The 15,412-nt window shown below is 42.8% G+C and overlaps 2 protein-coding genes across 2 annotated transcripts in view; both read right to left on the bottom strand.

Annotated features, from left to right (window-relative positions):
* The window catches only part of LOC107373312 (homeodomain-interacting protein kinase 4-like), a 745,746-nt gene that overhangs the window by 619,286 nt on the left and 111,048 nt on the right, over window positions 1-15,412 (bottom strand). The window lies entirely within an intron of this gene.
* dhx29 (DEAH (Asp-Glu-Ala-His) box polypeptide 29) lies at window positions 100-15,350 on the bottom strand. The gene is made up of 28 exons (XM_015942949.3): window positions 15,184-15,350; window positions 14,926-14,999; window positions 14,734-14,847; window positions 14,529-14,658; window positions 14,314-14,453; window positions 14,109-14,243; window positions 12,180-12,306; window positions 11,925-12,083; window positions 11,584-11,752; window positions 11,317-11,437; window positions 10,824-11,210; window positions 10,489-10,755; window positions 10,255-10,398; window positions 10,004-10,180; window positions 9,787-9,927; window positions 7,093-7,237; window positions 6,888-7,008; window positions 6,723-6,807; window positions 6,540-6,628; window positions 5,529-5,657; window positions 5,206-5,281; window positions 4,907-5,131; window positions 4,662-4,798; window positions 3,745-3,835; window positions 3,372-3,668; window positions 3,143-3,274; window positions 2,492-2,588; window positions 100-782 (listed from the first exon to the last, which is right to left on the bottom strand). Exons 1-28 carry the CDS (start codon window positions 15,344-15,346, stop codon window positions 727-729), a joined length of 4,128 nt encoding a protein of 1,375 aa, XP_015798435.1. The 5' UTR covers window positions 15,347-15,350; the 3' UTR covers window positions 100-726.

Below are 15,412 nucleotides of genomic sequence, written 5' to 3'. Positions count from 1 at the left end.
TTACGATTTTTTTCATGCTTCACTTTGTTATACACAGCAGGCCTGTTAAAGCCAGTCCACTTTACAGGTTTTATGTAAATAAAAATAAACTCAGCCCAATAAGGATTTGGTGTTTATTTATGTTGCCGGGTGACCTTTTTGCAAGATTCACACAATAAGACATCATCTGTTTACCTGTTTTCATTTCCTCTGAGATGTGAAAGTAGCCGACCACGGTTTGTACCGCCCTGCTTTGATTAGTTTTTTATACACCCCCTTTGGGACTCCCAACAATCTTAAAAGAACACCAGATCTCACTGTACAGAGGTCATATTAGGATGAGGTGAACTGAATATTCTAAACTGACACGAGTTAGGGTTAGTTGTATCTGAAATCTCTAAAGGGAAGCAGTGACCAGCTTCTGTTTTTACATCAGGCTTTTAAAAACAAATTTATTACAATAATGAAGATGACATCAAATATCTAAGTGCATAATTTTTATTCGTAGACACCAGTCAAACAGAAATCTACCTTCTTAAAAGACTGATTACTGTAGTTTTATTTTGATGATGAACAACGATACAATAAGAACCTCAAAGAAAAACTGCATGATTTTAATGCATTTCATTCATGATCATCCTCAATGTGAGTCAACTGATTTTGCAGGTGTGGATCCTGACTTCTGAAGACGTTCAGAAGCCTGAAAAGTGTCTGAAGATGTGCAGGTTCCCACGTGGCGATTCGATCTCACATGGTGTGCTCCGACTTAATCACATCCAGGATCAGCTGGATGGTTGTGTCGTCTGCATCAGAGAGGAAGAAACAGATCAGATCTGAACCAAAAAAAAATGGCTTTTAACTGTTTTATTTTATACACCCACTTTTATAGGTGTAAAAAATTACTCATCTTCATTTTTACCAGACTTGTAAAAACTACACACTCACTGGCCATTTTATTGGGTACACCTGTCCAACTGCTCGTTAACACAAACTATGAACCAGCCAATCACATGGTGGACACTCAATGCATGTTGACATGGTCAAAACAATCCGCTGCAGTTCAAACCGAGCTTCAGATCGGGGAAGAAAGGGGATTTAAGTGACTTTGAGCGTGGCATGGTTGTTGGTGCCAGACGAGCTGGTTTTAGTTTTTCAGAAACTGCTGATCTTCTGAGATTGTCACGCACAAGCACAACCATCTCTGGGGTTTACAGTTAATGGTCCGAAAAAGGGAAAACAGTTCTGGGGGCGAAAATGCCTTGTTGATGCCAGAGGTCAGAAGAGAACGGCCAGACTGGTTCAAGCTGATAGAAATGCAACAGTAACTCAAACAACCATTCGTTACAACCAAGGTATGCAGAAGAGCATCTCTAAACACACATGTTGAACCTTGAGGGAGATGGGTTACAGCAGCAGAAGACCACACCGAGTGCCACTCGTGTCAGATAAGAACAGGAAACAGAGGCTACAATTCACACAGGCTCACCAAAATTGGACAATAGAAGATTGGAAAAATCTTGCCTGAGTCGCGATTTCTGCTGCAACATGCTTCAACAACATGAAAGCATGGATCCATCCTGCCTTGTATCAACGGTCCAGGCTGCTGGTGGTGGTGTATTGGTGTGGGGGACATTATCTTGTCACACTTTGGCTCCTTAGTACTAACTGCACATCGTTGCAACACCACAGCCTACCTGAGTATTGTTCCTGACCATGTCCATCCCTTTAGACCACAGTGTGCCCTTCTTCTGATGGCTTCTTCCAGCAGGATAATGCTCCATGTCATTAAGCTCGAATCATGGTAAATGGTAAAATGGCCTGTATTTGATATAGCGCCTTCTAGAGTCCTGGAACCCCCCAAAGCGCTTTACAACACAGTCATTCACCCATTCACACACACATTCACACACTGGTGGGGATGAGCTACGATGTAGCCACAGCTGCCCTGGGGCGCACTGACAGAGGCGAGGCTGCCGAGCACTGGCGCCACCGGTCCCTCCGACCACCACCAGCAGGCAACGTGGGTTAAGTGTCTTGCCCAAGGACACAACGACAGCGACAGACTGAGCGGGGCGTGAACCTGCAACCTTCTGATTACGGGGCGAGCATCTCAGACTGCTTTCTTGAACATGACAATGAGTTCACTGTACTCAAAAGGCCTCCACAGTCACCAGATCCCAATCCAATAGAGCATATTTAGGATGTGATGTGTGACGCTATCGTATCAATATGAACCAAAATCCCAGATGAATGTTTCCAGTTCCTTGTTGAATCCATGCCACGAAGGATTAAGGCAGTTCTGAAGGCAAAGGGGGGTCAAGCCCGGTACTAGCAAGGTGTACCCAATAAAGTGGCCGGTGAGTGTAAAAGTAACCGACACCATTTTGATGAACAGTAAAACGAACAAACTTACTGTAACCTGAGCTACATTCACAGATTTGTTTCCCTTTTTTAAACAGTCAGAATCTAAATGAATAAACACCGTTAGACTCCTGAACAGATATGTTTTCACCTTCTAGACTCATTCTGGGGTTCTGCAGCTTCTTTTCAAGCAAAGAGTCCATCAGTTTCCTCAGATGTTTGAAGATCACACCGATCCTTATTGGGGCCTTGAAAGAGGAACAAGCAGTGGCAAAGAGCATTTACATCTACAGAGTTCAGGAGCAGAAGACGCGGTTTTCAGGGCCGAAAAGAGCTGCTTGTGAGCAGATAGAGCAAATTCCATGACAGTTTAAAGATCAGGGGCCTCATTTATTAAAATGTGTGTAGAAACTTTACTGAAACTACTTCAGCTCAGCTAACCCAAACTAGTTACTTGGGCAAAGTAATTTTCAGACCTATAAAACACTGTTCACACACAGCTGACAAAGTTGCACACCTTTTCCTCAAGTTTTTCTTTCTAAATCACAAAGTTTGTGTAGAAAATGACTTTTGCCATTTTCAGATTATATTGTGTGCATAAGCCAGCTTTAAAAATGACGTCCCAGACCTGGATTATTATGGTCTCTGGTGTTCTTAGGAAAGACTCGGATCAGCTGAAGCCATTCTATAACTTAATTTCTTAAACCAAGAGTCGTAAAATACTTGTTTCTTTAGAAATCCCAAATATTCTATGATGTTAATTTTTTTTAATGTATGGCAGCTGAGTGTTGTGACCTCTGACCTGGAAGTGGATCCATCCATCTAAAGTGATGAGCTTCTCTCTGTGTTGAATATCGATGTCGCCTCCAAACAGCATCATGGGGAACGGGGATATCAGGGTGGTGTCTCGCAGGTAGATCTTTGTGTATTTGACCTGTGGAGGATTTACTCAGTAACACAACTGTAAATGACATCACACACACACACACACACACACACACACACACACACACACACACACACACACAAACCTTCTCCTGGTACAGCAGCCAGCCGTGCGTTTGCAGGTTGCGGTTCACAGACGACGGGTGGACCTGAGCTCTGCCTTGAGGCGTCTCCACGGTGCAGGCCACTTGCTCCAGCCCATCCACAGGGGGGCTGCACAGCAGCCGGGCCACGCTGTCATAGAGCCCAGCCGTCAGCGCCGCGTTCAGAACGGACACCTGCTGCTTGGACAGTGAGGACACCTGGCGCTTCAGAGAAGAGGAAGGGCGAGACGACCAGAACCCCGCTTGCTCCATCATCTTCATCAGCTCGTGCTTCACATCCTAGAAGGTGGAGGATATGAGATTGTAAAAGGAGGAAGGAGGGGGGCTGGTGATAGGAAGCCCTAAGGTCACTTACCTCTATTGTGATGAGAGCTGTTCGATTGAGGAAGTGTTTCCTGCAGTACGACATTTCTGCTCCCAGTCCTTCAGTCTGAGACCTTTTCCACCTAAAAACAGCAAAGTATGAAAATATTACTTTAAAAAGTGTCAGTATTGGACTTTTCCCTGCCTTTCCTGTTTTCTGTTAATGCTAATAAAATTATATGCATTTATTACTGTGGTAAAATATTTTCTCTCATGCATAAACAACTTCTGTTGACATAAAAACTGTTGAAACGGTTATGTGCATGAATTCAGCCGCAAACATCTGTGAACGAATCAGGTAATCTGATTAATTCTGACAAATAGAAGCGGGGGTTATTCTGTGTGAGAAGTTAAATTAAAAACACTCCTTTTTAGATACGCTTTTACGCAGAACGTCAGTAACAATGCGCGTCATTTGCCAAATGATGCAGACTACAATGATTTTGCACCATTTTAGCATTTATAAAGTCTAGATATTTCACAGCCACTACAAAACAAAAAAAGAAATTTAGGAACAATAAAACCAAAACAAGTGGCCTTTCTCAGAATCCAATTTTGACTTCTTTTTATGCTTATTTGAGGCTCAGAAATACATTATTTCTGCCCGCCCAATACTAATGAGCACAATGGCCGTGTTTCCTAGGCTACTGAAGGTGAAATTCCACTCCCATCATTGCACAAAAATAATGCGAGAAGCCTTAAATCCTAAACAAATAGATGGGGTGGTGCTAAAAAGGTTTTTCTCCATCCTGACTCTTAAAGCACCTTCATGAATAAGACCTGCAGCAAAGAGAGGAGCTCTTCATCACGTAACACAAAACAAACCTATGCTGGCTGCTACAAAGACACGTCTTGGTCATTTTCCCATTTAAGGAAGATTTTAATGGAAAATCGGACTCTGACGCATACCCTAGATAAGCGTTGTATATGGTGAGGTGATCCGAGTTAGCCAATGCCAGAGCAGCTTTAGCCAGGTTAGCCTCCTCCTTTCTGTTCATCGGTGTGGAAAAAGGAGACTTCTCTGTGATTGCAGCTGCAATGGTTGCCTGCAACGGTGGTTTTCATTAATATAAGGATAAAAACATTATATGGAAGAAGAGAACACCGTTCTAAAATAAAAACCTATCAAAAGATCATTGATTAGTGGGACGCACGATGGGCTCCAGGCAGCCGAGGATGGCGCTGTAGATGAGCATCTTGCCGATCTTCACGTTGACCGGCAGACTTGCCAGGTGGTGTCCCAGCGGGGTGAGGACATGATCGTTCGGGTCGCACGCTCCGATCTTCCTCAGCAGGTTGACCGCGTTGCTGACCGACTGAGGCTGAGGAGCATCAAGGGCCCGACTCAGAAAGTCCTCCGGTGAGCCGTACTGACATTTCTACCAGACAGAAAAACAAATGTTCATCTTTGTGTGACGCTGACTTTCTGACTAACACAGACTGAATCGTTCACCATGATGTGAAGACAAAGTTCCTCCAGAGGGACCCGTAGGATCTCCGGGACGGAGTAATCCATGAAGGCATCAAACCTGAAAACAAGCAGGTCAAAAGAGAACTTAAAGCAGGAAAACACATTCGTTTTCAACCTCTTTGAGGAGCTAACAATGAATATTTATTAGGTTTTTATTCCTGTATAAAATTCTGATCTGCATTCGAACTTGTTACACGCTGATCATACTCAGCCTCTCCACCTAGTTCCATACAACATTAATCTGTTTTTGATGCTAGAAAGTTTATGATCTGAAAACGGAGAGGCGTGACTGACGAGCTCCAAACCTGAATTTGGGGTAAAGTCTGAAGCAGAAGCCGTTTCGGACACGTCCTGCTCTCCCCTGCCTCTGGAGGGCGCTGGCTTTGGAAACAAAGGTCTCCACCAGAGAGCTCATCTGGCTGCTCTCATGGTATCTGAGCAACACATCACATGTTCGTTAGAGTGAGTAAAACTGGTTCAGAGTTTAAACAGTCAGGAAACATTTAGAAATCCATATTAACTTTTACTTTTTAAAGATCAACTTTACTTATGTTTTTATTATTTGCAGTGGTCTCTAGCGGGAATCCAAGACCATGAGTCTTGAGTCGGAAAAGGGTAGTGTCCCAAGTGGAGGAGTTTATCTCCGGGTCTTGTTCCCCAGCGAGGAGAGAGATCGACAGACGGATTGGTGCTGCATCTGCAGCGATGTGGGCGTTGTGTCGTGGTGATCCGTCTTATTTCCTGATATTTGGACACATCGCCTCCGATTGGTTAACAGAAACCCGACTCTACGACTGACTTTGTTTGCAACGCGGATGTTTCATCTCTACAAATAACACAAGCCTGGAGGAGTTCTGCTGTGGGGTGGAGTTGCTAATGCCAACAGTTCTACTAGTCCAGGTGTTCTCTGCTGTTTCCTGGAGGCTAAACCAACACAGCCTTCCCCGTCGCGAGTCAAGATGGGCGAGTCCACGAATATTATTAGCTCTGTCAGGATTTTAAAACCCTAGAGCTTCACCGCCTGTTTTCTATCAGGTGTAGGAGACTATTTTCATGTTCAGCCTGCATGGAAAACTCAGAGTGACTGATAATAATCAGGAAAAAGCATTAAAAACTGTGTTTCAGTGAAGTTGACCTTTAAACTACCAGTAAATAAATGTACGTAATAACTCAATGAATGTAGTAAAAGTATTTTAAAATAATGAATAGAACTGATAAAATATATTATATCTTACTATTAAATTAAACAATTTTAATATTATTTCTAAAATAAATACATACAATCCCAGTAAAAACAATACTGCATGAGCTCTTACTTATTTTCTTTGGTCTTGCCAGTGTCGATAACAAACACGACGTCAGGAATCGTCACGCCCGTCTCTGCGATGTTAGTCGACAGCACGATCTGGAAAAAGATCAGTTTCAAATTAGAAAAAATGTTAGTTAAGTAAAAATCCGTACTTTCATATAATTTATGATAACGTAGTTTTCTAAAGTACCTTTCTGACTCCAGCAGGCGGAACTGTGAAGGCAGCCGCCTGGTCCTTGGACGACAGCGTGGAGTGAAGGGCAACGATCTTGTATCTAAATGCAGAGAAACCCCACAGCGCGTGACACAGGGAGCGGGTCGGGTCCAAATCCACTAATCCAGTGTGACAAATTACCGATTTTTGTTCCGAAACCTCTTGTCTGAAGAGAGCAGATCGTAGAGCTGCTGGATATGAGCCAGACCCGGGAGGAACACCAGAACAGCGCCGTCCACGTCTGCAAACTGGGGGGATTTGTCTGACAGATATGACAAACGTTTATGGAAAAACGCATCGTTTAACGAAAACGATTGTGTAGTTCGTGTGGTACTGTTCGGTGTACCTAGGTAGTCCAGGAGGTCCACGAGCAGGTCCATGTTGATCTTATTAGGGTTCATGTACTGCAGCACCTGCCGGGTTCTGCTGCTGAAGTGATCCAGGTCAGGACCCAGATCCCAGCCAGAAGAGGAGTCCCTCAGGATGACCTCCTGAAATAAACCCAGAAGGTTTTATGTGCTGAAAGAACAAATGATGCATCACTACTTAACCAAAAATAAGGAAAAGCACTGTCGTAAGAGGCAGGACTTCTTTGGTCAATACGAAACATTAGGGATGCACAGTATATCGACATCGACATCCATATCGGCCGACGTTAGTCATTTAGTCATATCAGTATCGGTCGGATAAATAAAACTGGGCTGATATTAACAACAGTTTTTTTATTTATTTGTTTATCTGTTTCAGAAGGTGAGGGGGGTGATGTGTATTTGTTTAGTCATGTGACAATGATTGTAATCATCTCAGAAGTGTACGTGTGTGTGGTGTGTGTGTGTACATAATAACATAAACTCAGCTTTAATAAGTTTCATTCTATACAAAATCTGCAGATTTTAGAAGCGTTATTAGTCAATATATCAGTATCGGCAAATATCAGTTATCGGCCATAACAGTGATATTAATATCGGTATCAGCAAAAAATTGCATATCGGTGCATCACTACAAAACATTTTCATTAAATTCTTTGCATAAAATTCCTCTTCCATAAAGTGATCTCTGCAGCTTTATTCTTGACACTTTCAGTGCCTTCCGGAATGAGCTGGTTCAGAGCTCTGTCCCTTTAAGATGGCAAATTGGAGCTGGCCACGCCCACCCATCCAGGCTGCTATAAGCTGAGAAGCTCCGATATCTGGGAGGGGCTCAGAGTAGACCTGCTGCTCCTCCTCCTCCTCCTGCACCAGCAGCTCTCTCTTGTACATGAGAGGTGTTTCTGTCCTATTCTACTTTTTTAAATGACTTTCTTTTTTAGGCTCATGAACTCTAAAACCAACACTCACAGAAAATGAAAGGACAGATAGAAAGCCACGTGTCACGTATGAAAGTGATCATTTCTCCTCCATCTAATTAACACAACATAACCTTTCATACACATCCGAGGCTGCACCATCTGTCGGGGCCCAGATGCCCAAAACAATCCTTTGCCAACTTATTGTTCCTCACTGGAGACGTAACAGTTTCCCTCAAGGTTCCTGCCATCTTTGCCTGAAAGCCAGACGTCAACATTCTTCACTCTGATGAAGTGAAGACTCCATGACTTTACAACCATGAGCTTAAATAATCATATGGGATGACTGAACAAGATGTTTCAATCAAATGTTTGAATAACCTGTGCTTAAATCAATGAATTTAAAATGAATATTGTTCTTGCAATGATCAGTATGTGTTTGATTTAACAAGTTAATCATTGTTTACACTCATACACATTACAATAAGACACTCATTAAGGTTAATCTTCACCTCACATAAGAGTTTTAAAGATTCCCATTCACAAAATGTTAAAACTCTTTGTATCTGAAGGAGGCGTTGCTTTCCGAGGGATGTTGGTAAATACTCAGAAACTTGTCAAATCCTGATTTGCCAAACTTGGCCAGAACTCATAACATTGTAGTTTATTAAAACAAGAATTACTTCCCGATTAATTCAGTTTCTAGCCGACTCTCTAACCGGCCAATTCGGGATTAAGCATCTTCCAGACATCTCTTTTGACCTACAGTCAAAAGCCTCGTTGCCTGCTGACAGCCAGACGGCTCTTTTAAGAGCCAAACATCCACCTTAGACGCTAACAAGCATTCCAGCTTCCTGTTGTGACTCGGAGACATCTCAAGACCGGACAGGCCATATCGGAGCGAACCTATGAGATTTGGGTACCTTGAGGTCAAGGGTCAATCGACTTCCGACAGTCTGGACCTGCACTGGGGGTCTCCACAAGGGTATTGTAGGCACGGCTTTTATCAATAACCAACTCTCTAGTTTATAACAAACAACAAATTCTCTTACACAGATTACATTACAGATGTCACAGTTTCACTCAGATACAAAGAACGGTTGCTACAACATCTAGCTTCCATCACAACACCTCCCATCCACCACATCACATCTCATTATTCTTATCTTGTCATGTATACATTATTAGTTTAGTAAAAAGAATTTAATTCATTTTATAAGCTATATACCTGACTCTGTCTGAATTAATACGAAGTGTGTTTATGGTCCCTGAACAAGTAAACGTAACTATAATCTTCTGATTAAACATTCACAGATCAATCAGATTGATATTTCATATTTATATGGAATCATTACATCTTATTGGTCACAATTAATTTGTAGTCTTTATCTTTAACACTACACACGCGGCAGCACAAAGGGATGCAAAAGGGGAGTTTTACAAAATAGGTCCCTTTAAAAAGGGCCATCAATCATGACCTTCTCTAGAATAAATGTCTGAGATGAGAATTTACCACAAATAAAAACCTGTTTCAGAACAAAAAATCAAGAATATTCTTAAAAATAAAAACTAAGAACAGAACTTTTGTTTTTGTCCACACTCTGAGCGTCTAAACTGTTATTACCCTTCATAACTGTGATTTTGTGAATCTGCTGTAAATACCTTCAGCACAAAAACGCACCACCAAATCAGTCTAAACTATTAAGTCACACAGGATCGGTCATCTGCTGCTGAAACTCCACACACACCCATTACCTGATGCTGCAATGTCTTGCCACCTTTTTGTGTGACAGAGATGGAGACTTCTTCTTCTTCTTCTAAGATTTTTTGACAGTACTCAGAATCCTTTTCCAGAACATATCCAGTCTGCTCCACAATATCTTCCAAATGAGACACCTGGAAACAAACCAAACCCTGTTTCCTCGGAAACTCACGGTTTTAGAAACGACACGTGACAACCCGCTCCCCTCACCTCCACTGGGAACGTCCTGCCTGGGATGCTGATCACCGGGCAGCGGTTGAAATAGTTGGAAAACTTTTCGCAGTCGACAGTGGCGCTCATGAGAATCAGCTGCAGGTCAGATCTCTTCATTACGACGTCTTTTAGGATGGTTAACAGGAAGTCGGACTGGACGCTGCGTTCGTGGACCTGAGATTTTTTTTAAAAAGCCATTAAACATGTGAAATGAACTCTGGAAGCCTGCAACCAGGAGCTGTTGGCACCTCGTCTACAATGATGTGGGTCAGTGAACTGAGGTGTCGGTCGTGCTGCAGCTTCCTCAGCAGAACTCCGGTCGTGCAGTACAGCAGACGGGTCCATTCTCCAGACTGGTTCTCCATCCTGATCTGGTATCCACACAACGACGACTGAATTCCACACAAAACAAAGTCAGTGGATGAGGAGTTACTCAAAGTGCTACATATAAATGTCCAACTGTGGACACAAAGGGTGCTGACCTTCGACCCTGGCCCTTCGTCGCTGCCCAGCTCCTGGCTGACTCGGCACGCGAGGCTCATGGCTGATATCCTGCGCGGCTGAGTCACCACGATGTTGCAGGGCTGTGCTGTTTTACCTCCGGTCAGCAGCTCCTCCAGGAGGAACTGAGGGATCTGAGTGCTCTTCCCACTGCCCGTCTCACCAGCCACCACCACCACCGGGTGGCGCCGCAGCGCCTCCAGAACCCGATGTCTGTGCTGGAAGACTGGAAGCTGCTCTCGCTCTGCCTTAAAGGTTGAATGTCTTTTAAATAAAGTCTCACATAAAGTGAATCAGATCCAGAAGGTGAATTTACCTTCAGCCTGAGTGCAAGTGGAGACCTCCTCAGCTTTTGCAGGAGCTCTCGGGCTTCTCCCAGAGCTGCTCCCGCTCCTCTCCTCCCTCCTTTCTTCTCATTCTTTTCTTCCACTTCTTCTCCTCTTCCACCAATGTCGAGACCAGCCAGGTTCTCCCAGGTGTCCTCTGTCTCCTCCTCATTAGAGCCGCTGACCCTCCGCTGCCCTGCACATGCAGGCTGCAGGTCCTGGTTCTGTTGCTGTTTGAGTCTAGTCAGGAGCCGGGAAATGAACTGGTCTCTGGGTTTGTTAGCAGCAGTGCGGCTCGCCTCCTGTTGCTGCTGCTCGTTGTCTCTCCACTCCAGCCACACGTCTCTGTAGGTGGGAGGGAGGAGCTGGTGCACCGACTGGAAGACAGAATATGAAACGAGGCCAAAGATGGAACAAAACAGTGAGCAAAAAAAAAAAAAAATTAACTGCTGAACCCTGAATTATTTAAAAAACTCAGAGTACCTGCCCCTTAACCAGGCTGTAGAGAGCCAGTGTGGCCGCCAGATGCTGAGCCTGCATGCTATCCTCGGTCAAGATGGTTGGACAAACTTCCAGGACATCATCAGCTCTCTGCACCCGCACCCTGACACATGCAGACTCTAGTTAGTTTAAAAAACGTCCAAATTCTAAACTTTAGAAAAACCCTACAATCTGTTGATTTTAGGAATATAAAAACAGTCTTACAATTCACACACACACACACACACACACACACACACACACACATACTTGCATTTCCAGTATCTGCCAGCAGCAACCTTCTGAAAAGTCGGCGGGGGACTTTTGGGGAGGTTCTTTCTCACCCAGTCGATAAGAAACTGTTTGGGAGACTTTCCTGTCCAACTGCGAGCCGTGTAGTCAAAGTTACGAATGTCCTTTGGCTCATTTTTCTTCACAACTGCAAAGGAAAGCCACCCACCCATCAGTGAAAAATGGGACTGAGATGGTGAGTCAGCTCAAATTAGATTTTTTGAGAGATATTGAGCATCTTTGTCATGCTTGGACGTTGTCAAATTTGTAAAAACAAAGATCCTTTCAAAGCCTCTCCTCTTGATCTGGGTCACATGTACCTTTCTCTGTAGGAGGGTTTGTTTCTGCTTGTTCAAACAGGCTGAAGCTGAGACCGTCTTTGTCTTCAGTGACAGGAAGTGTCTTCTTGTCTTTGTGAGGGACATCCACCACTTTTATGGCAGGATTGAACACAGGGTGGGACTCCAGCCGTTTCATTTCTATAATGAGAAAAACACATACAGTGGATGTTTTATAAGAAATGCCATTAGACCTACTTGATAAATGTAGTTTTACATTAAATCTCACAAACGCACCTTGCTGTGTGACCCGGATTCGCTCCTGTGCCGACCTTTGGCCCATCTTGTCTCCTTTGGTTTTGGCATCAGCTGCCATTTCTTTAGCGTCATACAGTTGAGCAGTAAGGATCAAATACCTGTCATTCTTCACAAAAACACAAATTACATGGAGTAAAACTACAATGTACAATAACGTTTACTGCTTTATGGATAAGACTTTGCAGTTTTACAGGCATTTATTAGGCTGGAGGTTAGGATTTTGATTTTACAGAGCCCACCTGTAATGAGGAAAGGTTTATGTTTATGTATTTAGCAGACGCTTTTGTCCAAAGCGACTTACAAGTGATAATCGCCATGTTGCCCTTGAGGCTAACAACAACAATAACAACAACAACAACCAATTTCCAGTCAGTCGTAGGCGGCAGAGAGGCAGCATGATGAATCATGGAGAGGAGGGAACACAGAGTGGACAGTTTGAAATGTTTAACTATATAACAAAATGCAACAAGCATCATGGGTGCATGCACTTATTTTGACTTTTTAAACATTAGAAAGTGTATTGATGTAAGACACTTTATATTTTGTCTCATGAAATGTATTTTACTCATTTATTTTCATCCAATTCTGCAGCAACTTTAATAAAAGTGCTATGCAAGGCTGTAGAAAACAATGTAATTCCATCTGATGAGCCTCAGATCCAGAGTGTACTTTAAATTAAATAATTGTGAAAAAAGTTCTACATTTTTAAAAACCCAACTCTTTATTAGTTAATGCTGTAAATGTTACAAATATTTTTCTGTTATATTTTAATATGTGGGCTGCACAGTGGTGCAGGGGTTAGCGCTGTTGCCTTGCAGCAAGAAGGTCCTGAGTTCACATCCTGGCCTGGGGTCTCTGTGCATGGAGTTTGCATGTTCTTCCTGTGCATGCGTGGGTTTTTTTCCAGGTACACAGTCCAAAAACATGACTTTAATGTTGATTGGTCTCTAAATTGTTCTTAGATGTAGGTGGGTGTGTGTGTGTGTGCTTGGTTTTTTGTCCTCTGTGTCTCTGTGTTGCCCTGCAGTGGACTGGATATCTGTCCGTGGTGTACCCCGCCTGTTTGCCCGGAGACTGCTGGAGATAGGTACCAGACCCCTGTGACCCTGCATGGACAAGCGGGTTCAGATAACGGATGGATTTCAAAAATGTAATTATTATGTAACGGTTCAAAAAATAATTAAAACAGACACTTGCCACCTGCAGTACTTGGATCTTCAACAAGAGGGACACAATTTACACATTTATTACACAGTTATTAATATCGTAGTGGAGTTTTGTTTTACATTTGTTCAGAATGAAATGGATCCAGACTTCTGCTACAATGTGAATAAACTATTAAAGGTGCATTATGTAGAAATAATGTAAAAAAAGACATCCTGTGGTAAAATGTGGTTACTACAGCCACTTTAAACAAATCTGGAGCTTTTTGCCGCCCTTCATCAAATTACAATTGTTGGTGCTGCAGTATTAGCTCGCAGGAGACATGGCAACCCCACACTCACTGATAGTAAACAGTAGTTACGTCCCTCCTTCTTTTGTTTTGAAACAAGAAAAACAGACAATCACGCAGCCAGCTGGATATGATATATGTTTCAGTATAACCTTCCTTCCAAAATGACTGAAACATTAGACTCTTTTGGGTTTTTCCCACTGTAAAATTCTCACTATATAATATTCTTACATACTGCACCTTTATTGAGCTGGAAGAGAACTCATGCTGAGCCTAAATCTAAATAAAGAAGTAGAACACATTAGACCTCCTTCTGTTACCAAGCTGAAGAAAAGGGAATACTATATAAAAAATGCCTGTTCATGTTCTTATAAAAGTGATGCAACATAAAGGTTTGAAAGAAAACTAAAAAAGGCAAATAAATTCTAATTCTTACCAAAAGACAGAAAACTTACAGGATCAAACTTTTCATCAAGCTCAGGATTACGCGTCTGTTCCCCTCCTTCCTCCTCCTCCTCATCATCGCTGCTTTGCTCTGCGTACCTCAATATCCAGTCCTTCATGGCTGCAGCTTCATCCTTCTCAGTAACCTGGAACAGACATAAACTTACAGGTTGGTTCAAACACATCATCATCTCACCCACATCCAATCACACACACCTTGGTGTTCTCTTTGACGGTGCTGTTGGAGGCTTTTGGGGTCTGAGCTGCAGGTTTCTGTTGAGAAGGAGGCTGGAATTTGGGCCGACTCTTCTGGCTCTCCTCCTGCAGCTGCTGGCTGAAGCCATCTGGTAACTCCTCTAGCAAAAGTAAATAACAAATTTAAGGATGTTGTTTTATTTCTTGTGTTATGATTAATGTGGGTGCTTTAGTACCATCTTTCAGGTTAAGACAAAGCCAGTCTAGAGCAGAGTGAAGATCTCCTCCGTACAGAACGCTGCTCTTCATCGCCTCTTCAATGTGTTCCCTCTTAAAATTAAACTTCTGTAGGGCCGTGTACAGGTCCTGCAAAGCACATAAGAATTAAAATTTGGATGTGTGAAAACAAAAAAAGTATCAGAATGATTATTTCATCTTTACCAGCAACTTCTTGCTTGTAAGTCTGCCAGATATGGGCCCTTTGTCTCCATTCTCCTGTCGGAAGTCATTTATCAGTTTGATGATCTTCTTCTCTAGGTCAGCTTGGATAAACACCTGTTTTAATAAAATAAACATATTTTAATTCAAAAAAACATGTTTCAAAACTAATGATCTAAGACATGCTGGACTTACTTTAAGAATGGACTTGTCTGAGAGCGCACCTGTGTCTACCTGGGCTGTGTTGGCAAAACTGTATGTCTTTGGAGCTGGAGGGAGGGTCAAACATAGCAAAAATGTACATGCCATCATTGCTAAACCAATTTTTATTTTAAAATATCAATTAAAAATCAAGCGACTGTGACTGGCAGTTATTATTCCGATGATCTGACACAAAATACAACAGAAATATATTAGCAGGAGTAAAATAGCTTCATTTCTATGCATCACCACCTTTAGACTTGCTGTCTTTAGCTGCTTTGGTCGTTTTGCTGCTGGCTGCTGCTGTTTGTTTCTTTGAATTCTCCACCGCACCGTTTCCAGCCACAGCCGAACCAGAGCCGCACGCTGCTAGCGGAGCAGCTTGAGCCGCGGATTTCTTCTTCTTCCCACCCATTAGCTCCAACGTTACAACGCGTTACAGACAGGAAAGGGGTTTTTAAAAGCATCTGGGAGATGAGAA

This window comes from Nothobranchius furzeri, chromosome 6 (genome assembly GCF_043380555.1).
Source record: "Nothobranchius furzeri strain GRZ-AD chromosome 6, NfurGRZ-RIMD1, whole genome shotgun sequence".
NCBI classification, from domain to species: domain Eukaryota; kingdom Metazoa; phylum Chordata; class Actinopteri; order Cyprinodontiformes; family Nothobranchiidae; genus Nothobranchius; species Nothobranchius furzeri.
The sequence above is the reverse complement of the archived record's forward strand: the minus strand, read 5'-3'. Positions and strand labels throughout refer to the sequence as shown.

Bases quoted from the DNA above. Each gene is read 5' to 3' on its own strand.
- dhx29 (XM_015942949.3), bottom strand. From the start codon at position 15,346: ATGGGTGGGAAGAAGAAGAAATCCGCGGCTCAAGCTGCTCCGCTAGCA. The intron at 7,238-9,786 runs GTAATGGGTGTG...GGTTTATTTCAG, and splicing joins GCAAGACATTGCAGCATCAG to GAGGTCATCCTGAGGGACTC. The intron at 783-2,491 runs GTGAAAACATAT...TCTCTGATGCAG, and splicing joins CCCCAGAATGAGTCTAGAAG to ACGACACAACCATCCAGCTG.